Genomic DNA, 24,311 nt, shown 5'->3' with positions numbered 1-24,311 from the left:
AGAGGGGACAGAGCACACTGGGGACTCGTTCTAGGCCCCATGGGGTCAAATTCTGCATGTGTTTCCCTCTGAACATGAGGTTCCCACGTTCTTCTCCTGGAGACTTCTCAGCAGCTCCCTCCTTCCAGATCAGGGTCTTTACCGCTGACAGGGGCCCTGCGGTTCCTCTGTGACCCCCTTCTGAGATCCTGTGTCTCTGCAGCCCCAGAGGCTGGAGGCCGTCCTGTGCTGCTAGCGGGCCCAGCTGCCAGCCCAGACGACTGTCCCTGCTCAGAAACCGGGGCGGTGGATTAGCAGGCGTGAGCTAAACCCGTGTTGCGGTGGCACTGGGCAGCTGCTTCACCGCTTACATAAACGGGTCCAGGAAGCTGAACTTGTTTTTGCTGGCAAGAACAACAAGCTGCAAGAGAGTTGAGAAATATGTGTCTCCGTGTGCGTGTTTTTCTCTGGTTATTGACATTTGCAAGTTTACTTGAAGAAGGAAAAAAGTAGAAAAACAAGAAAGCTGTCTGGGTTTCTGGCACCCAACCTTAGGTCTGGAAGGGGGAAGAGTCTCACTTCCCAGGGCTGTACTGCAAAGTTCCCAGGCTTGAGAGGTGTCGGCCATGGTGGGGGGCCCAGCGGCCCAGGGAGTGGGATTGCGTGAGCGTTGGGCCGGGAGGTGTGGATTTGGTTGCCAGAGGTTACTAGGACCTAAACTCTCTTCCCCTTGAGGAGTGAGAGGCGAGGGAGGTTATGGGAATTTCCCTCTCCTGGGGCTCTCTAGGGATAAGGAGATGCGTCTGTCTGAGGGCACTGGGATGCCCCGGCCATCATCCTTCTCCAAAAGTCATTGACTATTAGAATAATAAGTCCATAGATTAATTGTATTTTCAAGCTGGGCTGTTGTCTGAGATAAACAGACACAGACATGCTTCCTGCCCTCTGTGAGCTAGTGATTCAGAGTGATAAGATGCTAGACGGCAGGAACAGGGGCAGCAGGGAGCTTCAGACTGTAGTCTGAACCCTCACCTCATAGAGAAGGTGAGTGGGGCTCTGTCAGGGGCTGTGATGTGCCCAAGGCTCATTGCAAGTCAGTGGCAAGACCAGGAATAGAACTCGGGTCTTCTGATAACACAGGGCTGCTTCCCCTATGTCAGGCTGCCTGCCACTCTTAGAGATGTGTTTTATGTTAAAGGACAAATCAAGACGAGTGTATCTTGGTTGTCAGTCCAGCCCCACCCAGTTAGTTGTCAGTGACTGAACAAGACCAGACCAGATACTGAGTTCATTGACAGTTGAGGAGGAGATTTGGGGAGATTTGTTTTCAGGAGGGGATACTTTGCTGCTCTCAGTCCCAAGTGAGGTGCTTTGGTCCTCTGCACAATCCCTTTTCGTAGGCAGCTGGGATGTAGGGTGCTGCCACCCTGCATCTCACATTGACCTTGGTAAGAACAAAGGAGGCTCAACAGTCCTTCGCTGCCTCCTCCTCTCTGCTGCCTCTGGGATGCTTTGTGATGCACTAGGAGGCCAGGAAGGGGTGGGGGTGGGGGAGGGCAGGCACTGGTGATTGGAAGATTAACAGAAGGAGGAAGCACAGTTGGCTCCTGTCCTGGAGGCTGGGGTTGGAGGTGGGTGGGCACTGAGCCTGCACATACCTCTGTCTGCAGAGTCAGGTTTCTGATCCCCTTGGAGGACACCAGATACCTGCCCTACCCGGGCCCTCACTTCTCAATGCCTTTCCATGCTGTTCCCTCTTTATACAATGCCATTCCCTGCAGTTCCACTTATCAAACTCCTACTCATGTCTCAAGGCTCAACCCAAATATCTCTTCCATTGAATCCCTCCGTTTTTGAGTGTTCTACCCCTCCTCTTGGCTCCCTCAACATGTCAGGGACATTTATCTTAGGGCGGCCTGTGTTATAGGTAGTTTTAAGTTTTCCATGGGGTTTTGTGGAGAGGAGTGTCAGTGCATAGTAGGTGTTCACCACTAACTGTCAGTTCTCTCTCCAGGATTAAGGTTTCTGGCCTTTTGCACTTGATGGTGCACAAAAAAATTCTTGAGTCTTAAGGAGGGGACAGGCATGGGCTTGCAATGCTGGCCTCAAACGGCTGAGCAATTGCTCAAGGGCAGATGCTAAACTGCATGCTGTGCTGAATGTCAGGGTGTGCAGGGCCAACCCCTCCCTCCCCACCTGGTCCCCTCACCTCCCAGAGTGGGAGCGTGAGAATGGCTGGGGCACATCTCTGGGGAACAGGATGTTCTCAGGAGCTCCCTCCTCGCCTGTTCCCCACTGTGTCTCTTCCCTTTGGCTCTTCCCCATAAGGGAGGCCTTCAGGAGGGCCCTGGCAGACTCCAGGGAGCAGACAAACAGGGCAGATAGGGAGGGGTGGTGACCTTGTGTCCACCAGGGGATGAGGCCAGCATGGCTGAGGGTTAAACGTGCAGCGTGCAGCGAAAGTGACAAAACAGAGAGCTGCAAGGGTTGGAGGGCAGAGCTGCAAGCGTGGGGGGTGAACGTTCTTTGACCTGGAAGGTGCCGTCAGAAGCTGCTTGTCCTGAAAACTCCACTCTCACCCCACCCCTATTTCCTGGTGTCCACTGCATTCTGCCCCACCTCCTCCCTCCCTAGGCGTGATAACTTGGACAGATCCAGGCTATGTAGCTTCTTTGTCTTAAATATATATATATATATATATATATATATATATATACATATGTATGTGTGTCTGTGTGTGTTCATTATAAGAGTAATACAAACAACTTATAGAAAATTGAAAAAAATACAGAAAGATGAAAGGAAGAGAAAGAAATTGCCTCTAGTCCCATCATTTGGAGAGGTGGGTAGAAGTACCAGGAGGGCATTCTGTGAACATCACCTCTTCCTTTTCAAAGAGTTGCTCGGGCGGGGGTTCCCTGGTTCCCTAGTGGTTAGGATGCCCGGCTTTCACTGCCTTGGCCCAGGTTCAGTCCCTGGTTGGGGAACTGAGATCCCGCAAGCCGCGAGGTGCAGCCAAAAAAAAAAAAAGAGAGAGAGAGATGCCCAGGGCCTCCTACGCAGCCCCACGGGTGTCACGGGCACTGACTCAGAGATTGGGGTCAGGAGGCAGAGGGGTGGGCGGCTGGGTAGGGGCAGCACTGCCCACTCTGACTGTAGCAAGGGTATTTTCTTGTGGTCTTTCCTCTCTGAGTGTTTTGACTGTGATCATCCTGCATAGAATGCTTTTAAAAGCATAGTTAACACAGCATTGTTCGCAGGTTCTAGAAGAAATGTATTTTGAAGAAGGGCAGGGACAGGCAATACTTGCCAATGGGTGTTTTATAATTAATCATTCCCCATTAAAAAAAAATAGTGACTCAGTTTTAAAGATTCAGAGAACCATTACTCAAGTTCTTTGGCAGAGGAAGTGGCCATTATGTTGCTCCTGAAGCTCTGCTTTAGTAGAAGAGAAAAAAAGTCTTTTTATTTGTGATTTCTCTGAGCTGCCCAAATCCTCTGGCCATTGTTGGTGAATTCAGGAACAGAACAGCCCCTGCTATTGTTCAAGCTGGTCACTAGCCACGGCAAGAGCTTCCATCTGAACTGGGGGTTAGGGAAGTGACCAGAGAAACATATTTCCTGGAACTGGCAAAGGCAGAAGCAGAAAAGAGAGTCCCTTCTGGCTCCAGGCTTATAGTTTCTTTCCTCAGCATCTCCTGGCTGTGACAAGCTGGCTCTTCTGGTCTCTAGCGTAGGGCTTGCCCACTGCACCACTCGAGGGGCACCACGTAGACCGCTGTGTCCTGTGTGAGAGGGGCTCCTGGGAGTGTGCACTGTGGAGGCCCTGACCTTGTGGGTACCTACATTAAACATTAATTAAGCACCTACTGAGTTCTCTGAGGAGTGCTAGTGGGAGTTCACAGCCTCATAGTCATGACTGGGGAGGGGTACCTATATATAGTTAAGGATGGTGCCATGTGGAAAGTGCCAAGGAAAGGATGAGCCTGCCATGGTCCTTGACCCCTACTTGGACTTTCAGGCAACCCTGAGAATCTATTGTGTATTGATGCCTTGTGAATTCCGACTTCCGTTCGTCAGCTGATGGAGGGATGTTGTAAGCACTGCACAGTGGGGCCACCCACCAGAAGACTGTCCTACTCTGACAGCATCTCCATCTTTTTTTTTTTTTGGCCTCGCCATGCGGCTTGCGGGATCTTAGTTCACCGACCAGGGATCAAACCCGTGCTCCCTGCACTGGAAGCTCGGAGTCCTAACTACTGGACCACCAGGGAATTCCCGATGGTGTCTCCGTCTTTGTTCCTACAATGTTGGTAATTTGTGCATGAACTTGACGTCCATGTTAGGTTTTGTACTTATAGCTGCTTTATTAAGTGGAAAATGGAAAAGTGAAAGTATCGATATACTGATTCAAAGTGTCGGTGTGTCTTCTAGACCTAACCTGATTCAGGCACAGATGTAATTCAGTATGTGGACTGGACGTGGCAAGCCATAGCCACTGTCAGGTGCACATAAGACTTAAAAGGTTTGGACTGTGTGTCAATTATGAAGGAAAAGGACATGTGTGACATGCACACACACCACTGGACCATCAATTCTACTCAGGAAAATTCTTGGGCAAATGAGCCAAGAGCCACCTTCGAGAAAGTTAATAGCACACTCTTTGATATAGCAAAACACTGGAAACAACCCAAAACCTCCCTCAGCAAGAGAATGCTATAGTTGTCCAATGGAATATTACACAGCAGTGAAAATGAATAACTATAGCTACATGAATCATGGAAACAATGAATGACAAAAACATGTCACAGAAGACTGTAATCTATTTACATAATTCTCAAATATCACACAAAGTTAAGAAAAATTTAGGGATCCATGAGTAGCGAAACTGAACCCATTTACAACAGAAACTAACACAGTGTTGTGAAGCAATTATACTCCAATAAAGATCTATTAAAAAAAAAAAGTGAGGGAGCGATAAGTCCAAAATGTAACACTGTATAAGCAGGGAGGCTGGGGGATGCAGAACACAGAGGGAGCTTCAGAGACAATGATTGTGCTAGTGGTTTGGTTGGTAGGAGTTCGGGGGTGTTTCATGCTTCATAGCTTTCATGTGCATTACATATATTAATTTGCATGTGTTCAATATCATATAGTACCTTTAAAAATGATACTTGAAATGCTGGAAATATATTACTGAAGATTATGTATGAAAGGTGTCCTGTAGTTAGGGCTTTTCATACCTCTTTTAAGCCCTCTGGGCATGGAGGTACCCTCAGTGGACTTGGTCTCCTAGGGACTGGGATTTTGCTGGTGTTCAGGGGCACCCTGTGTCCTCTGTCCCAGTTCTGCAGCAGTGAATGCGTCTTACATGTCTTGTCCTTGAGGGCAGGGTCTCTCTGCCACCTAACTCTGTCCTCTTCACTGGTGCCTGGCTCTGGGGACCTCCTCAAGATGCATGTACTCATGCATCTTGGCCCATAGTGGGGGAAAGTGAGGCAGAGGGGTCTGAGGAACCTGGCCACACTCGCTTCGCTGCATGGTGAGATTCAGCCATTTTTCTCACCCAAAGTCGAAGGCTCTGATAGTGAAGAGAAAGAAACCCTAGGTGACCGGCTGCTATGCTGCCCTTGCACCTGTCCCTTACCTGCCAACCTCGGGGCAGAGGTTGCCAGGGTGGAGGACTCTGACTCCAAGTGATAAGGTGAGAAGGAAGATTGAAGGGAGTCTGTGTAGCCAGACAGGAGCTGTCGCTGTCCCTTTGATGCTCATGTCCCTGATCTCTGGACTGTGGCCGTCGGTTGATCTGGACAACCAGCGCCGCTGGCTTTGAGTGTTATCCTCCTGGGAGTCACTGAGCCTTATTCTGTCCTCTCCAACAGCTACCTTGGCGGGAGGAGGGACAGTCAGTTAAGCGTGAGATTAAAAACTCCTCCCAAGCAAGAAGGCTTTGCAGGTCGGGAGGACACTAGTGCTGGTCCTCCCAGCCCAGGAGCACAGGTGGGAGGTGAGGTCAGGTGCCCAGGCTGTTGCTGGGCCTTTCGGAAATCTTTGACCAGACTTATTGCTGCTGTTTGCTAATAAATGGCTACACATTTGGTTAGAAGGACCAAGTGTGCTTAACATGAAAACTTGCTGTTTTCCCTGGCTTCAGTTTCCTCAGCTGGCTAGACTGATTTAAATCCTAGATTCTGGGCTTCCCTGGTGGCCCAGTGGTTAAGAATCCATCTGCCGATGCAGGAGACATGGGTTCGTGCCCCGGTCCGGGAAGATCCCATATGCCGCGGAGCGGCTAGGCCCGTGAGCCATGGCCGCTGAGCCTGCACGTCTGGAGCCTGTGCTCTGCAAAGGGAGAGGCCACAACAGTGAGAGGCCCGCGTACCGCCAAAAAAAAAAAAAAAAAGAATCCGTCTGCCAATGCAGGCGGCACGGGTTCAAGCCCTGGCCCGGGAAGATCCCACATGCTGCAGAGCAACTAAGCCCGTGCGCCACAACTATTGAGCCTGCACTCTAGAGCCCGCGAGCCACAACTACTGAAGCCCGCACGCCTAGAGCTCGTGCCCTGCAACAAGAGAAGCCATCGCAATGAGGAACCCGCGCAACGCAATGAAGAGTTAGCTCCCGATCGCCGCAACTAGAGAAAGCCCGGGTGCAGCAATGAAGACCCAACGCAGCCAAAAATAAATAAATAAATAAATTTATTAAAAAACCAAAATCTTAGATTCTATGAATCTATTTAACCTATACTAAAAAAAAGTTTACTTGTATCTTTAATATCCTTTCCTTGAGTAGCATAATATTTTTCAGGGATGGGGACTGCATTTGTTCTCTTTTACTTTCCAATTTGGTCCCTAGAATAAATATAGCATTACCCTAAGTGGTTTAATAGATAGGTGTAGGGTTCTGGAGGGAGCACTGAACAGAGTTGGAAGACCTGGTTTGCCTCTCAGCTGTGTAGCTAAGTTATTGGTGATCTTGGGCAAGTCTCCTGATTCCTCTGTGCCTCAGTTATTACCTGTAAAATGGAGACCCTGGGATTCTGAGACTTCCTGTGTACTCATGCATCTTGTGAGTCCCACTGGGTACCTGGCATTCATTCTTATGTGTATACGTTCATTTATACATTCATCAAGTGCTCAGCGGGCCACCGCCGTGTGCCAGGCAATGATCTAGGCACTGAAATATGACAGAGAACAAAACAGGGTGCCTATTCTTGTGGCACTTGGGGTCCTGAAGTGAAGATGGATATGGAATTGGTAATTATACGGCAGTGTGTGATGGGTGACATGGTGGGGGAGGTAGAATGGGGGCCTAATGCAGCTGAGGAGATGGGGAAGGCCTCTGGGGAAGGGACATTTAGGCTGAGACCTGCAACAGGAGGAAGTTGTGTGGGGATGGGGTGGGGGGGACTGTGTCTCCTCTAAGGCTGAGCGGGGAGAGGTGAGGCCTCAGAGGTCAGCAGGGGGCAAGTGGTGGAAAGCCCTGTGGGCCAGGCCTCTAAACTTGGACTTTATGCTGTGGACAGCGGTAGGCCCTTGAAGGGGTTTCTATTCAAAGGAGTGGGGTGGCCAGAGAGCCGCTTTGGAAGGCTCCCTGGGGCAGCTGGGTGGAGGGGGCCAAGACTGGGGCTGGGAGGCCACAGGGAGGCCATTGCCATAAGCCAGGAAGAGGTGATGTGATGGTGGCCTGGGCCAATGGATGGACTTGAGAGATGTTTAGCACTAGAGCCTTTTGTGGCTTCCCGAATCGGATGAAGTCCCTTTGTCAGGTTGCTGTGGGCTTACCCAGTGTCTTCTCCCCCTGCAGAGGTGGCAAACGATGTGCTGACCAGCCTGCCAGGGGCCAGCGTTACCCTGACCTGCCCAGGTGGGGAAGCGGGGGACAATGCCACCGTTCACTGGGTGCTCAGGAATCAGGTCACAGGTTCACGCCAAGGCAGATGGGCTGGCGTGGGAAGGAGGCTGCTTCTGAGGTCTGTGCTGCTCAACGACTCTGGAAACTATTCGTGCTACGAGGATGGCCGCCCGGCTGGAAGTGTGCGTTTGCTGGTGGATGGTGAGTTGTGTCCTCAGAGCTCCCAGAGACGGCTCCCAGCACTGCTCTGCGCATTCCAGAGAGAGATTCCCTGCTTGACCCTTTAAATTCCTGTTATTTCCCTGGCCCAAGCATTTCGGGGAAAGCCCCAGTGACATTTGCCAGCGAGATTGGTAGAGCTTCCAGCTGGGTGGGGGCATCTGGCTGATGGAGACGCCGTCCAGCTGGCCTTGCGAGGGCAAGGGGCCTGGGTTCGAATCCTCCTCCTTCACGGCTTAACTTCTCTGCCCTTCAGTTCCCTTGTTAGTAAAATACGGTTGATGTTATTAACTTACTTCAGGGTTGTTGTAAAGATTAAATACGGTGTTAAAAGCTCTGCATAGCACATAGTAAGCTCTCAAATGAACTATTCTTATTGTTAGAGTTAGTAGGTTCCTAACTCCCTTGCATCTCATAAGCCATCCTATAGTCAGATGCCCTGTGTGCCAGGCCCTGTGCTGAGGGACTTTCTTCCTTGGTGTCTCATACCAGCTTCCCAATGTCCCAGTGAGAGGCAGCAGTATTATGGTGACTATTGTATCATCATTTAACTTTATTGTAGAAAACTGAAGAGAGGTTGGGACTTGCCCAAGGCCATACCACCAGGCCTGCGGGACTCCATAGCCCCAACTTTTTTTTTTTTTTTTTTTCCGGTACACGGGCCTCTCACTGCTGTGGCCTCTCCCGTTGCGGAGCACAGGCTCCGGACGCGCAGGCCCAGCGGCCATGGCTCACAGGCCCAGCCGCTCCGCGGCAACTCTGTTCCAACTCTTCCAACTCTGTTCGTGCCCTCCCGGACCGGGGCACGAACCCGTGTCCCCTGCATCGGCAGGCGGACTCTCAACCACTGTGCCACCAGGGAAGCCCCGTAGCCTCAACTTTTGGTGCCAGTCTTGCTCCCCTTTAGGCAAGTTGGCCCCCAGGCACCTCCCCTCACTTGCCTCACCTCCTAGCCTGACATGAGGACTTTGGCATCCTTTGATTTCCCGAGCACAGTTAGATCTGTGCGTGGCTGTTTGGCTGTGGTAGGGGCTGGTGCCAGGGTCGGGGGAGGGCACTGAGTCAAGGGCTCCCCCGGACGGGCGGTGAGGTGTGCTGCCTCCTCAGCCTCTGTGCTCTCCTTCCAGTTCCCCCCGAGGAGCCCCAGCTCTCCTGCTTCCGGAGGAGCCCCCTCAGCAACGTGGGTTGTGAGTGGAGTCCTCGGAGTCCCCCGTCCCCGACCACCAAGGCCGTGTTATTGGTGAGGAAGTTGTAAGTATCTTGGGCTGGGCTGTGTGTCTGTCTTCTCCATCCTTCCTGACTGAGGCCCTGGGAGTGGTGGCGGCTCTCAGAGGAGCCCAATGGGACTGGCTGGCCAGTGATTCCAAAATGTTATTGGAAAGTAAGTAAGTACTTTGGACCGAGGAGAAGGGAATGAAGGAGGGAGCTGAGACTTCGCCACCAGGGCTCACCCTGTGCTGGTCACTGTGCTACAATACTTGTCCTATTAACCCACACAATAGCGGGGGCTGGGGGGGGGGGGTGGGTGTTGTTTTTCTCGTTAACAGATGGAGAAACTGCACCACAGAGATTGGTTAACTTGTTTAAGGTCATCTAGCTAGTAAGTAGCTCTGCCCGGAATCAAACCCCAGCCTATCTGATTTCATTCAAAATACAAAGGTTTTGGGCGTTGCTCTTAAGAAGATGCAGATGTCCTGGGAGGGGAAGGGCAGCTCGTGATCAGTGTCCTGATTGTGAGTTTATCAGGCTTTTCCCATTTTAATGGCAGCTGAGAGGAAGTGGTGATAGAGTGGGGAGAGGGAGCTGGGGGCAGTGGGGCAGCAAGTCACACCTGCCTGGGGGTCCCTGTGGCACAAAGTGAGGGGACCTGGGATGAGTTCAGGCACAGATGGAAGGGGGAAGGTTACATCTCTGCAGTTTTCTGTCTCCATCCCAGAGCCAAGGTCCCCGTAGTCCAGATGATTGTTTATCACTGAGTTTGAGCTGGCAATCATCAGAGTATCAAAAAATCCGAGCAGGGACGGACGTCATCTGGGTGTTTTGGTCTCCACTTGCGTCTGTCTCCAGAGAGTCACCTGGTGGTGATATTTATGTTTTGGTCTCTGCACAGGGACATGTATAGGTTGCCCATCTGCACATGATATAGATGCCATTAGGACTGATGGTTCACACTCCAAGTAGAGGAAGGTCAGAAATCTCCACAGCCCGAAGCTGAGTTGGGATATAATTGTGAGGCACCAGGAAGGCATTCCTCCGTAAATGGGATGTTCTGTACAGTGGCCGGCAGCTGCCCAGCCCGCCCCCGGGAAGGCTTTATTCAGTTGACACTTGGACTAGAGTAATTTGTGTGTTGACAGTAAGAATGAGAGAGGGCAGGGCATTTAAGCTCACAGCCTCCTCCTGCCAGCAGCTCGGGCATGTCCATCTTCCTCCTGGGCTGTCTACCCTGAACTGAGGAAGGGGGAATGGGGAGCCACTGTGAGAGCCTTGGGGCCTCCAGAACCCACTCAGGCCCATCCTGGGACTGCAGGGATGAAACAGGCCCCTGGAAAGAGGTTTTGTATGTTCTGCTCTTTTGCTCGTGTGTGCGCCCGCAGTCACACCCTCGCCCCACTGCGCTTGCTCACTTGTTCTCTCCATAAGTGTTTGGCGAGTTCGGCGTCTGCCGCGGGCTGGGTGCTGTACTAGGCTGAGGGAGAGGCACAAGGCAAACAGGACTGGGCCCCTGCCCTCAAGCCCCACGGGGATACCCACCTGTAAGCAGACGGCCCCATCTTCTCAGTGTTAGGTGGGATGGATGCCTGAGTGACGGTGGAGGGAGGGAGGGAGGCCCTAACTCAGACTGGGAAGGTGGGGGCAGGCTTCCCAGAAGGAAAGTCTGTGCTGGGCCTGGGGTAAAACTCAAATCAGGGGTTGATGGGTGATTTGTCACTGAGGCGGCAGGGTGAGTGGCTGCCCTGGACTCACATGCCCACACATGTCACAAGTTGGTGAAGTCTCAGGCTTCCAGGCCAGGTGGGACAGTGTCTGACTCACCTCTAATATCTTCATCACCCAGGATTCCTTTCTGGGCTCACTGCCGGAAATGCTGCCACCTCTTTGCAAACCCTTCCAGCACTTTGAGGTTCTGGGATGGCATTCTACTGGCTGTCCTAGTCCTCTGAGGGCAGGTCTTTTCTGTTAGTGTCTTGAGGCCAGGGTGGGCCCTCTTGATTCCTTTCTGCATCCCCTGCAGTGCCAAGAGCCCAGGACCTGTCAGGGAGCCCGAATGCACTACCTCTCTGATGCCACAGTGATTGAGCGCGCCCTCTAGTTCAGCCCCTTAGACTGCCATGCCAGATGCTAAGCTAGATGTTTTACACTCATTTATGAATTAATCCTAAGAAACCCCTGTGAGTTGGGTACTGTTAATATTCCCATTTTAGAATGAGAAAACAGAGGCTTGGAGAGGTTGGATAATTTACTCAAAATCCCCAGTGCTACTTAGTGTGAAGTGGAGATTAAAACCCCCAGGGACGGGACTTCCCTGGTGGCGCAGTGGTTAAGAATCTGCCTGCCAATGCGGGGGACACGGGTTCGAGCCCTGGCCTGGGAAGGTCCCACATGCCGCGGAGCGGCTAGGCCCCTGTGCCACAACTATTGAGCAACCCCCGCTCCCCATAACTAGGGGAAGCCCACACACAGCAACGAGGACCCAATGCAGCCAAAGATAAATAAAAAACAAAACAAAAAAAAACCGGGGTCAGACCACAGAGCCTGAGCTCCTAACCCCTGCCCTTTCTTCTCTCCTGTCCTGAGTAAGTGCAGCAACTGACAGCGAGCCCCGCCCTTGTTTTGTGTCTGCAGTCCGGTGAAAGACTTCCAGGAGCCGTGCCAGTACTCCCCGGAGTCGCAGCAGTTCTCCTGCCAGTTGGCAGTCCCAGAGGGAGACAACTCTTTGTACGTCGTGTCCCTGTGTGTCTCCAACAGTGCTGGGAGCCAGTCCAGCAGACCCCAAACATTTGAGGGTTATGGAATCCGTAAGTAAGCCCTTCAGGCCTCCATCTCCCCTCCAACTGTTTCCTTTTTTTTGATTTCATGTTCCTCATGGACTTCTTGGAGGGGACGGTGAGGGGTTTGGTGAGCTGGTGCCTTTTGGGCTTTAGTTGTTTTTTTTTTAAATAAATTTATTTATTCATTTATTTATTTTTGGCTGTGCTGGGTCTTTGTTGCTGTATATGGGCTTTCTCTAGTTGTGGGGTGAGCAGCGGGTACTCTTCGTTGCAGTGGGCAGGCTTCTCATTGCGGTGGCTTCTCTAGTTGTGGAGCACGGGCTCTAGGTGCGTGGGCTTCAGTAGTTGTGGCACGTGGGCTCAGTAGTTGTGGCACACAGGCTCAGTAGTTGTGGCACTCTGTGGCATGTGGGATCTTCCCGGACCAGGGCTCGAACCCGTGTCCCCTGCATTGGCAGGCGGATTCTTAACCTCTGCGCCACCGGGGAAGCCCTTGGGATACTTGCCAGAGGTCTGATTGTGGCAGGCGAGCGCCCTGTCAGGGTGTGCCTGAGGAAGTGGTCTGGGGCTGGAGGTGGGGTCCTGCCTGCTGGGGACTTGCAGTCTTCATGGGTCTCTCCTTGGAACCAAACTTGCTGCCGCATAGGAGCTGTGCTCCCTTTTCTCACAGTGCAGCCTGACCCACCCGTCAATGTCACGGTCACCGCCGTGGACAGAAACCCCCGCTGGCTCAGCGTCACCTGGCAAGACCCCCCTTCCTGGAACTCATATTTCTACAGGTTACAGTTTGAGCTCCGATACCGGGCTGAACGATCAAAGACATTCACAATGTGGATGGTAAATTTTTCTTTTACTTCTGGACAGAAAAGAGCCCTTAGATACTCAGGAGTAGTAGAAAGGGTACTAGAAAGAAAAAAATGAGTTCTGGGTCCTGGTCAGCCACTCACTACCTGCATGGCCTTGAGTAAGTCTCTGAACCCTTCTGAGCCTTGGCTGCCTCATTTATAAAATGGGAATAATAATGCCAGGCCAGTCTCCTCTTTGCAGGCCAGTTTGTGAGATCGAGTGTGAGCTGGGAAGAGAGATGGGCTGCCTGCAAGTCAAGGGTGTGGCTTGCAGGATTCTGTGTTACATGGGGGCAGGGGCTGTGACTTACAGCTTCTGCACCAGTTGGCCCAGACGGCAACCCCACCTGGCTCTGAGCCTCCAGGGTGGTGTGAGCCTTTGGAGCATCTCTGCCCAGCTGAGTCATCCACCGGACCCAAGAGGGAGCAGCTGAAGGGCTGGGGTTGTCCCAGGACTCCCATGTCCCTGTGGAGCTGCTTAACCTGGTGCCACCCAGACCCCACCCCAGAGTCACCTGTGCCTCTCGCCCTCAGGTCAAGGAGCTCCAGTATCACTGCATCATCCACGACGCCTGGAGTGGCATGAAGCATGTGGTGCAGCTTCGGGCCCAGGAGGAGTTTGGGCATGGCTTATGGAGTGAGTGGAGCCAGGAGGTCACGGGCGTCCCTTGGACAGGTATGTGATAAATGCGGAAGGGATGTTTCAGCTTTGTTACTGTATCAATTATCTGTTGCTATGTAACAAGTCACCCCCAAACTCATGGTAAAAAAGCAACCATTCATCTGCTCAATTTGTTGAAAATCAGTCAGCTGGGCAGCTCTTGTGCAGGTTTTGCCTGAATCATGAATGCAGCTGCATCAGGTCTGCACTGTCCAAGATGGCCTCACTGCCACATCTGACGGTTGACTCTGGCTGGTGGCTGGAGCTCTCGGTTCTCCTTGAGGTCTGTCATCTGCCAGCAGGCCAGCCCAGACTCAAGGGGGGAAAGTTCCTCCACAACTTGATGGGAGGAGCCACAAAGAATTTGTAGCTATATTTAACCTACCACAGTTAACTAATGCTTTTTACTTGAAAAAAAAAAAGTTAAATGTAGTAATAACCATCTGTAATAATGTGATTAGTGAAAAATTCTAAACAAAAAATATAAAGAATAATTATCACCAGTATTCGTACCACCTAGAGAAAACCAGTGAGAACATTTTACTATACGTCTTTCCTATTCTAAGTATATTTATGTGTGTGTATATTTATATATAAAATTTTGTGAGCATTCCCATGTAATTCAATATTTTTGAGAAATGTATTGTTTAGCAACTGTGTGACTAATGTTTTTTTTTTAACCCATGGGAATTTATTTTTAACTTAATTTTTATCAAATTAATACATTCTCATGGCAAAGAAGCAAAGAAGGGCTTATAATAATGTGTCCCTTGCCCCACCCCTTCCCATTTCCAGCCCTGCTTTCTAGAGGAAGCTGCTCACTTTCTGTTTCTAGTTCTTCTGCTGGTGGCCTCCTTCACTCTGAATAACAAACTTATGGCTTTTTTTTTCTGAGAAAATAATTTGCGACATTATCTTTTGACTCCTTCCTATGAAAAATTAGGATGTAATAGACCTATACCCAGTGCAGGAATCTCCCAGAGAGTGGTTACCCAGCCTCTGCTTGAATGCTTCCAGAGATGGAGAGCTTACTATCCCTTGTAGCAGCCCATCCCATTGTTCCCAGTGTTCTTATTTTAGAATAGCTTCCAGGCTTGCTTCAGGGTCAGATCTTTTTAGTCCAGCAGCATAATTGGACCAAATTAGTTGTTCTTAAATACCAGACAATTAAAAAATAATAAAATACCCATTTATTGAGTGTGTATGGAAAAAAAAGCAAAGGATAGAATGATATAAATTGTCCAGGCCCATTCCTACCCCTGCCATTTTCTTCTACCCCTGGCTTCAGGGAGAATTTTTTTTTTTGGGCAGCGTTGGGTCTTCATTGCTGCGCGCAGGCTTTCTCTAGTTGCGGTGAGCGGGGGCTACTCTTCGTTGTGGTGAGCGGGCTTCTCATTGTGGTGGCTTCTCTTGTTGTGGAGCACGGGCTCTAGGCAAGTGGGCTTCAATAGTTGCAGTGCGTGGGCTCAGTAGTTGTGGCGTACGGACTTAGTTGCTCTGTGGCATGTGGGATCTTCCCGGACCAGGGCTCCAACCTGTGTCCCCTGCGTTGGCAGGTGGATTCTTTACTGCTGTGCCTCCAGGGAAGTCCCTTCAGGGAGACTTTTATATGTAGGCTGGCATTCTTCCCCCAGAATGGATGCTGTAATGTGATGGCCTTTTCCCTACCCTGGGCTTGCAGTGTGTGATCCTTGTCTTTCCTGTCCTGGGAGAGCCAGAGGAGTGGGCTTAGGGCTTAGGGTGTCTTGTTAATTGGATGTAGGCAATGTCAGGCGTAGGCTCAGATCTTTTCTTGTGCTGTCCCCCGCTCCTGTCCATCAAGAGCAGGAGGCAACTTTCTATTGAATCCTCTCCTCAAAAGTTCATTTCCTGCTAAGACCTGGACAAGAAGGGAGGCCTAACTACTATATCTTACTTAGAAAGACCATTTAAATAAATCAGAACATCCTTCAGGCTAGATTGCGTTGCCCTGTCCATGATTGTCTTTGGTTTGTATACACTTTGAGCCACTCATTATCTGAAGGCCAAACATTAACATGGCCTTAGGAGCCTTTGCAAGGGGAGCAAATCATTTATCACATTGTGCAGAGGAAATGTTCTGGATACAGGCCTACACCTGTTTACTTTTTATCCCAACCACTTAATTTAGATGGTTACAAACAGCTTTAGGAAATCCTGTTTTGTTAGACAGTTCTTTCTTGTTTTTTTAAAATTTTAAATTGTGGTAAATTATACATAACTTATAATTTACCACTTTAACCATTTTAAAGCTTACGGTTCGGTGGCGTTAAATTCATTCACATTGTTGTGCAATTATCACCACCATCCATCTCCAGAACTCTTTCCATCTTGCAAAACTGAAACTCTATACCCATTAAATAGTAACTTCACATTCACCCCTACCTCCAGCCCCTGTGACCACCATTTTACTCTCTGTCTCTATGAGTTTGACTACTCTAAGTACCTCATATAAGTGGAATCATTCAGTATTGGTCTTCTTGTGAGCGATTTATTTTACTTAGGATAACATCCTCAGGATTCATCCATGTTATAACCTGTGGCAGAATTTCCTCCCCTTTTAAAGCTGAATAATATTCCATTGTAGATATATACCATATTTTATCTGTTCATCCATAGTTGGACACTTGGGTTGCTTCCACTTTTTTTGACTATTGTGAATAATGCTGCTATGAACATGGGTGTATAAATATCTGTTTGGGTCTCTGCTTTCAATTCTTTTGAGTATATACCCAGAAGTGTAGTTGCTACATCGTATGGTAATACTATTTTTAATTTTTTGAAGAACCACTATACTGGTTTCCACAGTGGCTGCACCTTACATTCCTACATTCCTATCAGCAATGTGCAGGTTTCCAATTTCTTCATAGCCTAGCCAACACTTAGTACTTTCTTCCTTCTTTCCTTCCTTCCTCCCTCCCTCTTTTTTTTTTCTTTCTTTCTCTCTCTCTCTTTTTCTTCCTTCCTTCCTTCCTTCCTTTCTCTCTTTCTTTTTCTTTCTCTCCCTCCCTCCCTCCCTTCCTCTCTTTCTTTCAAATAGCCATCCTTATGGGTGTGGTATTGTGGTTTTGATCTGCATTTCCACAATAAATAGTGATGTTGACCATCTTTTCATGTGCTTACTGGCTCTTTGTATATCTTTTTATGAGAACTGTCTATTCAAGAAGAAAGTTCTTTCTCATGTGAATCCAAATCTGGCCTCAGTGGGCCTTGGTCTCCAGGGTAACCCCTGATAAGTCTGCTAGTCTGCTCTCTCTGAATTCTTCTGGAATTCCCAGGGGACTCATATCTGTTTGGCCTTCTGTTCCCAGGCTGTTGTTTGGGATGGCTTGTGGATTCCTTACCTGTCTGGTCACCTTCCCTTAAAGCTGGTCTCATTTGTGGATGTTCCTCTTTAAATTGTTGACGTTCTCCTGACAGCGGAAAATAGTGTAGCAGAGACATGTCTTTGACTTTTCAGCCTCAGGTCCTGTGCTTCTGTGACTTGCTACAGTGACTGTGTAAGCTCAGACAGAACTCTTGGCCTCTGTTCACATAAGCAGTTGAAGAGTTTGAGTTCCTCATTCTCTACATGTGTGGGTTTTTTTTGGGGGGGGTTCAAAACCCCAGTGGTGAATGTCCAAGAGAGATACCAGTTTCTCCCCTCTCCACTGAGGGCAGAGCAAGAGGAACTTGGATGAGTCTGGTGCAAGAAGAATTTAGGCTGGAAATTGGGGAGCACTTCTGGAAAATGAGAGGGAGGTTAGGTGTGTTTTACTGACGGTAGAGTTATTTGACTGTTTGGGACATGTCAGTGCACTAGATACTGCATCGATGGGCTTTCCAATCCCAAGGACCTGCCTCTAGCCCTCAAAGCTCACACAGATAGGATGCCCCTGCCTAGGTGTGGGGGATATGACACAGAGGTCAAGGGAACTACATTGCACCTGGGAATCATGTTGTATGACCTTAGTAAAGTTAGTTTACCTCTCAAAGCCTCAGTCTTGTCATCTGTAAAATGGAGATGACATGACCTATCTTGTCCCCTTTGGGAATTTTTATGAATTTAGTGAGAAAACATTCTTTAGAAATAATAACCCATACTGCAAATGTAGAAGGATTAGCAATTTGCAGTGCCATGTTGATTGGTTCTTGGGATAAAGAGAGTGGGGCTATGGGCATCCTAGAATTGCCCTGGATACAATCCTGGACCCACTGAATTAGAATGTGGAATGGTATTTTCGAAAGCTTTCCCAGTGATTATAGAATGTGCTGTGGGGCTGGGGGAGCATCCCATTGTACTTGATAAGGCTGTGGAGCTGACAATACTTGGGGCAGTTTAGAAAGAGCAGGAAAAGCTTCATGGAGGAGGTGACATTTGAGTTATGTCCTGGAGGATGTATAAGAGTTTCCCAGGTAGAGAATGGGGCTTATAGGCAGCGGGAACAGCAGGTGCAAAGGCACGGACTGTGAACAAGGGCAGGGCCTTTTGGTGGGGCTGGAGCACAGATGTGTGGGTGGGAGGTCCCAGTGGGGCAGGTGGAGGCAGGCTACTCCTGCAGGAAGGCCTGCAGAGAGTGGGGGTGGAGGGGGGGCTGGTAGAGGCCTGGGGGAGGGGATTGAGGAGTCTGGACTTCAGTGAGTGCTGCCCCCTTGAGGCCAAGGCCTGGCCGCACACCGTCTGTGGCCACAGCCCTGTGTGAACGCCGGGCGCAGAGTCACCCAGTCTGGGGCCCCTGTTCCGGCCAGCAAGGCCAGGTGACTGCTGACAGCACCTGCTGTCGAGACTCATCGAGTCCCTGCATGTCAGGGCTGATGTCACCCTGATGTCAGGGCAGGAAGAAGAGCTTATACATTGACAGGTGGCTGGTCAGCCGCTCTTCCCAGAGTGGGAGTTCTCCCAGATTTGTCCTTTCCGGTAGCACTGGCAGGGCTGGCATCTAGCAAGTCTGTGGACCCTTTGCACAGCGAGCTTGGGGCAAAGTGCTAGGGAAAAGCCCATTAGGCATAAGAGGGTTATTTCTTGCTCCCTTTAACTCCCTCTCACACCCTGCTCACTGACACCTGGAAAATAATTAGAACCACTTGTGACAGGTAGCGAGTGACATGGACCCATTCTTTGGAATCACACTGTTGAGGAGGTGCTAGAGGTTTGCATCCGCAAGGCCTTTGGGGCGCCCAGAGGCCAGGGCTGCGGACTCTCCGGGCAGATGGGTCTCCCTGGCCCGATCCCTGAAGCCACGTACTGTCACCTCAAACCCTCCGGTCCCATTTTGGGGGCGTTCACTGTGTTCCTTTCCTTGGCACCCCTGAGGGGGAAATTGTGCAGGTTAAAGGGCACTTGGGGACACGTTTCTGAAGAGATTGTGCCCCGTTCAACCGTCAGTGTGCATCCCCTGCCTCCACTCTCGTGCTGTTTTCCACGGCGTCTCCATGTGCCCCTTCCACGGGGTGGCCTCTCCACGTCCACTCTGTGCATTGTCCTCGCTGGGCACAGGCGGACTGGGCTCTGGTTGCTGGCCCTACTCCTGCACAGTGCGACCTTAGGGAAGTGCCTGACGGAGCCCAGGTGTGCTTAGTTGTCAAATGGGAATAACAGGCCTGCCTCAACACCCCAAAAACCAAAAAACCCCCCTCACAGGGTTGTTGTGAGGATTAAACGAGATGGACAGCCGTCTGCACCCAGCCCTGCACGTGGTAAGTGTATACCAAATGCCAGCCATTCACATGTGTCTCAGGCCACACCTGTCCTTGGAGCTCTGGATTCTTGTCTCCACTCTGCCCAGAGCGGGGCCCACACCCTCCCTCACAAACCTCCCTGTATTCCTTGTCCAGAGAAGGACACCACCACCCAGCCCACTCCCTGAGCTGGGACATCCCCAGGACATCAGACTAGACACCCCCCTTCCTTGGCTCAGGTTCTTGTCCCATCTCAAAAGAATTCTTTAAAAAATAAATAAATAAATAAATAAGTTAGTTTATTTTTGGCTGCATTGGGTCTTCGTTGCTGTGTGCAGGCTTTCTCTAGTTGCAGCGAGCGGGAGCTACTCTTTGTTGTGGTGTGAGGGCTTCTCATTGCGGTGGCTTCTCTTGCTGCAGAGCACATGCCCTAGGCGCGCGGGCTTCAGTAGTTGTGGCATGCAGGCTCAGTAGATGTGGCACACGGGCTTAGTTGCTCCGCGGCATGTGGGGTCTTCCTGGACCAGGACTCGAACCCGTGTCCCCTGCATTGGTAGGCGGATTCTTAACCACTGTGCCACCAGGGAAGCCCTCGACAGAATTCTTATAACGACCCCCCAAACTGATCTCTGTCTCTGGTGTGTGAGCACCAGGCCGTCCTCCACGCCACTGCTATGGGCATCTTTCTAGATCACAAGCCTGCATATTGCTCCCACACCCTCCCTGATAGCTCAGAGCTTCCTGGGATGTCTGTAAAATTTCAAAAAGAATTTTGGGGACCAAATAAGGTCACCAACTTTTAATTTTGCAAAGTAAGGACATAAAGTTAAATGGTTAAGTAAAAAGTTGCTATTGCCATTGACCATCACCATTATTTCATAAAGGAGAGGCTGAAACAAGGGCTTAAGCTCAGAAGGAAGACACTTTGGCAACCTTACACCGTGCAAATATCCACGCTGCCTTGTCCGTCTTTTTCTCCTTTGGCCTCAGACCAATAGACTTCTCCACAGATCATTCTGGGTGGTGTTGGGGCCCAGCTGGAGGGTACTTCTTTCTCCTCAGAAGACTGTCAGCTCCTTGGTGAGGTTTTTTTGTTTTGTTTTGTTTTTTTCATGAATGGAGGAGCCGTGATTAACTTGCTGGTTGGTGGTTTACACGTTGTGAGGGAAGGTGTGAAGCTCAGAGTGGAAGGTGCTGCTCAGCTTGTGGGTTCCTGTGTCCCTGCCCCCAACCCCTCTCTGTGAATGTCTGGCTTTGTGGTTTCTCCCTCTTCCCTTGTGTCCTCATCTCTCTGACCCTCTCTGGCTTCCTTTTACTTTCCTTTTCCTCTTCTTATTCTCAGCTCACTCCTATTTTCCCTCTATGTACTCCAACCCTGGAGCCCAGTGGCCCATATCTTAACTGGTTATAATATACAATTTAAAAAGATTGTGTTAGTGGGACTTCCCTGGTGGCGCAGTGGTTAAGAATCCGCCTGTCAATGCAGGGGAACACGGGTTCGAGCCCTGGTCCGGGAGGATCCCACATGCCGCGGAGCAACTAAGCCCGTGCGCCACAACTACTGAGCCTGCACTCTAGAGCCCACGAGCCACAACGACTGAGACTGCGTGCCACAACTACTGAAGCCCCCGGTGCCTAGAGCCCTTGCTCTGCAGCAAGAGAAGCCACCGCAACGACAAGCAGCTCCTGCTCTCCCCAACTAGAGAAAGCCCACACGCGGCAACGAAGACCCAGTGCAGCCAAAAATATAAATAAATAAATACATTTATTAAAAAATAATAAATAAAATAAAATGTTATCGCTATACCCAAGGTCATCTAGGTTTAAGAAAATTATTGTGTTAGAAAATGTTTTATATTCTCTGCTCTGAATTTTGAGAGTTGGGTCAGTTTTTAAACAGATATTATTGTGTGCCGCGCGAGTGCTAGGTCCTTTCAGCCTGTGATCCCAGGTGATCTGTGCAGGAGGAAGTTATCCCCTTGCTTAGAAGTGAAGAAACAAGGCCTAAAAGAGGTTAAGTGTCTTGACCAAGGTTACACATGTGTATGAAGACCTCTGCCATCTTTTATATTGGATTTATCTGTTCCAAAACCCAAGCAAGCAAACCCAAATCCATTCTCAAATTAACAGAAATAAGTCTCTTGTTTTAAAAACTTGTGTGGAAAAAACTCACAGGTGGTCTTTATCAGTTTCACTTATTGGAGTATGGTCATTCATTCACTCACTTTGTTATGAATATAAAAGTACACCTTACAATCTGGAAATATTAATACAAGGGACACACTCAGTGTTGCTGTTAATGTATCGAATAGTCTTTTTTTTCCAAGTGATTTTTTCCATAATTAATATTTTTCTAACTACAAAGTTTTTCAGCAAGATGCCAGGCCTGTGTTAAGAAGTGAGTTTACAAAGATGAGTAAGATACAGTCCCTGAATTTGAGAAATGTTCAATCTAGAGGTGATTTTTTTTTTTTTAACAAAGGGGAAAAAAAGAGTATTCTTGGAGTCAGAAAGCCTTAACACTTATTTCTTACAAAACTTCAGGCAAGCTATTTAACCTCCCTGTGCCTCATTCTCCCCATATGTAAAGTGGGGATAAAAATGGTACCAATCTCAGAGTACTGTTGTGAGAATTAAATGAGTCAATTCATGTAAAGTAGGTAGAATGGTGCCTGGCACATAGTAAGTGCTCAATAAATATTAGGCATTGTTATTATTGCTGTTTTGTCTGGTTACCACCACCACTATCCTTACCCCTGTAACTTCCTGGCACATGGGGGGCACACGGGGGCACAAGGGACCAGTGAATGATGGTTCCTTCCCCTCTTTCACCCAGCATGCTAGCTGAAGGGAGGCATTGGGAAATATAAAATACTTTAGGAGAAATATGAAATACTTCTGTCCAAACAGAAAAAAAAAATGTGCTCACAGATGTTGCTAATGTTTTATAGCCTTCCTGAGCCTCCATGTCTCTGTAAACCTGAGATAATAGTACCTGCCTCATATATTGCTGTGAGGCTTCCCCATCACATAGGCTAAGAACCACTTGGAACTGGAGTAGGGTGAGCTTCCACAAAGGTCGGTGCTAGAAATACTAGTAATATTCTATTAGTATGCAGTTAGTATTATTAACCTAACTTATTTCTTCCCACCCTGATCCCCAGTTTTTTCATCTGTAAAATGGAAATGATTATTAGTAATAATGATGCAAAAGTTGTTCCATCTCAGGGGACAAATGGTCTGAATCAGGGGTCCCCATCATCATCTAGGGAACTTTTTACAAAAAATTATTTATTTCTTTCTTTTTAAATTTTTATTCTTTTTGGCTGTGTTGGGTCTTCGTTGCTGTGTGCGGGCTTTCTCTAGTTGTGGTGAGTGGGGGCTACTCTTCGTTGTGGTGCGTGGGCTTCTCATTGCAGTGGCTTCTCTTGTTGCGGGGCATGGGCTCTAGGTGTGCGGGCTTCAGTAGTTGCAGCATGTGGGCTCCGTAGTTGTGGCTCGCGGGCTTAGTTGCTCCGTGGCATGTGGGATCTTCCCAGACTAGGGATCGAACCCATGTCTCCTGCATCGGCAGGTGGATTCTTAACCACTGTGCCACCAGTGAAGTCCCTAGGGAGCTTTTTAAAAAGTCTTGTTATGTAAGACAATCTTACTATGCATTAGAAAAATTTTGTCCATTCTGGTAACATTCCTGGGTTACTTGAGATAAAATTCCTACTTTATCCCTGGAAATCTGAGCCACCAAAGGTTAAACATCCTTTTCTGGACCACGTACCATGTTGGGGGGTCAGAGCTGAGGGTTGAAAGTATACTGGTCTCCCTTTCTTCCTGAAACATCTCTCTGGGCTTGGGGAACCTTTTCAAAACCCTGATGTCTGAATCCCATCCTGGAGATCCTGAGGCCATAGGTCAAGGATGGGACCTAAAAAGCCACCAATTATGCTGAACATGTCTGGGTTTGGGAACCACTGCACTGAATGACCATCCATGGTCAGCCATATTTCCTATGTAGCGTTGCCCCTGTCTCCCGGTTTTAGCTTTCATTCTAGTGTCCCCTCCCTCTCCTTTAATCCTTCAGTCACCCCCTGCTATGAGTCTAACTGTCCTCTGCTAGGCTGGCCTGGGAGGAACACACAGGAATAAGAGACTGTGTCCCTCCCATTTATCCTAGGTTGATTTGGGGCTAACTTGATGTATGACCTTGGACAAGTTGCTTTCCCTCTCTGGGCCTCTGTTTCCTCTCTGTACAATGGGGAGGGTGAACATGCTCTTGTGTCCCACTGCTGCTAGTGTGTGGTTTTTCTCCCCTGCTGGGAAGTCACACTCCCTCTGGAAATTCTGTCCTGAGCAGAAGTAGGGTCACCCTCTCCTCCAACCCCTTGCTAGCCCTTCTACTCCTGGCTCAGGGAGGCTCGACATCTTTGTGTAAACCGGTTCTGTGGTATTTTTAATTTCTTGATGGAAAAATGATGAACTGAGAAGAAAATATTTTAAACTCCAGAGCATTCCACACATTGCCTGTCAGGGTTCAGCGCCTGGTCCCTCGGGCCCACGTTTGCCGCTGAGCCTGGCCTTGTGTCAGCACTCTCGCTTTGATACTTGGCCTTCTGCAGCCTTGTGGGTTTCTGCAGAAACGTGGTTCCCATGGAGGATGAGGGGCCTGGGAGGGTGCCCAGTCCCCCTCCCTTCTTGGGCAAAGTGTATTAAGCCCACCCAGGCAGGTGAGAATCTGTTGTTTATATTTATTTTTTTTAAAGTATGTATTTATTTGGCTGCGCCGGGTCTTAGTTGCGGCATGCGGGATCTAGTTCCCTGACCAGGGATCAAACCGGGGACGCCTGCATTAGGAGCACGGAGTCTTAACCGCTGGACCACCAGGGAAGTCCCTAGAATCTGTTGTTTAAATAAATATTTTTTATTGCAAAAATGTGCATAAAGGAAATTAAAATGTTAATGGTGTTTATATCTAGTGCTGTGTATCCTTCCAACTTTTTTTCCTCTGTGTGAATATATATATTGCAATATATCATATAACATATAATGAAAAATGATATAAATGTGTTTCTTTAGAAGCTCTGGATCAAA

General features: G+C 49.2%; 1 protein-coding gene across 1 annotated transcript in view; it reads left to right on the top strand.

Moving 5' to 3' along the window:
* The window catches only part of IL6R (interleukin 6 receptor), a 47,715-nt gene that overhangs the window by 10,895 nt on the left and 12,509 nt on the right, over positions 1 to 24,311 (top strand). Inside the window, exons 2-6 of the mRNA XM_029230676.1 lie at positions 7,786 to 8,034; positions 9,180 to 9,303; positions 11,899 to 12,071; positions 12,715 to 12,881; positions 13,424 to 13,565. Of these exons, the coding sequence (XP_029086509.1) occupies positions 7,786 to 8,034; positions 9,180 to 9,303; positions 11,899 to 12,071; positions 12,715 to 12,881; positions 13,424 to 13,565 (855 nt within the window). The remainder of the gene's footprint in view (positions 1 to 7,785; positions 8,035 to 9,179; positions 9,304 to 11,898; positions 12,072 to 12,714; positions 12,882 to 13,423; positions 13,566 to 24,311) is intronic.

This window comes from Monodon monoceros, unplaced genomic scaffold, assembly GCF_005190385.1.
Source record: "Monodon monoceros isolate NGI ecotype Baffin Bay Population unplaced genomic scaffold, NGI_Narwhal_1 Super_Scaffold_18, whole genome shotgun sequence".
In the NCBI taxonomy this organism is placed as follows: domain Eukaryota; kingdom Metazoa; phylum Chordata; class Mammalia; order Artiodactyla; family Monodontidae; genus Monodon; species Monodon monoceros.
This window is presented reverse-complemented; position numbering and strand designations above follow the sequence as displayed.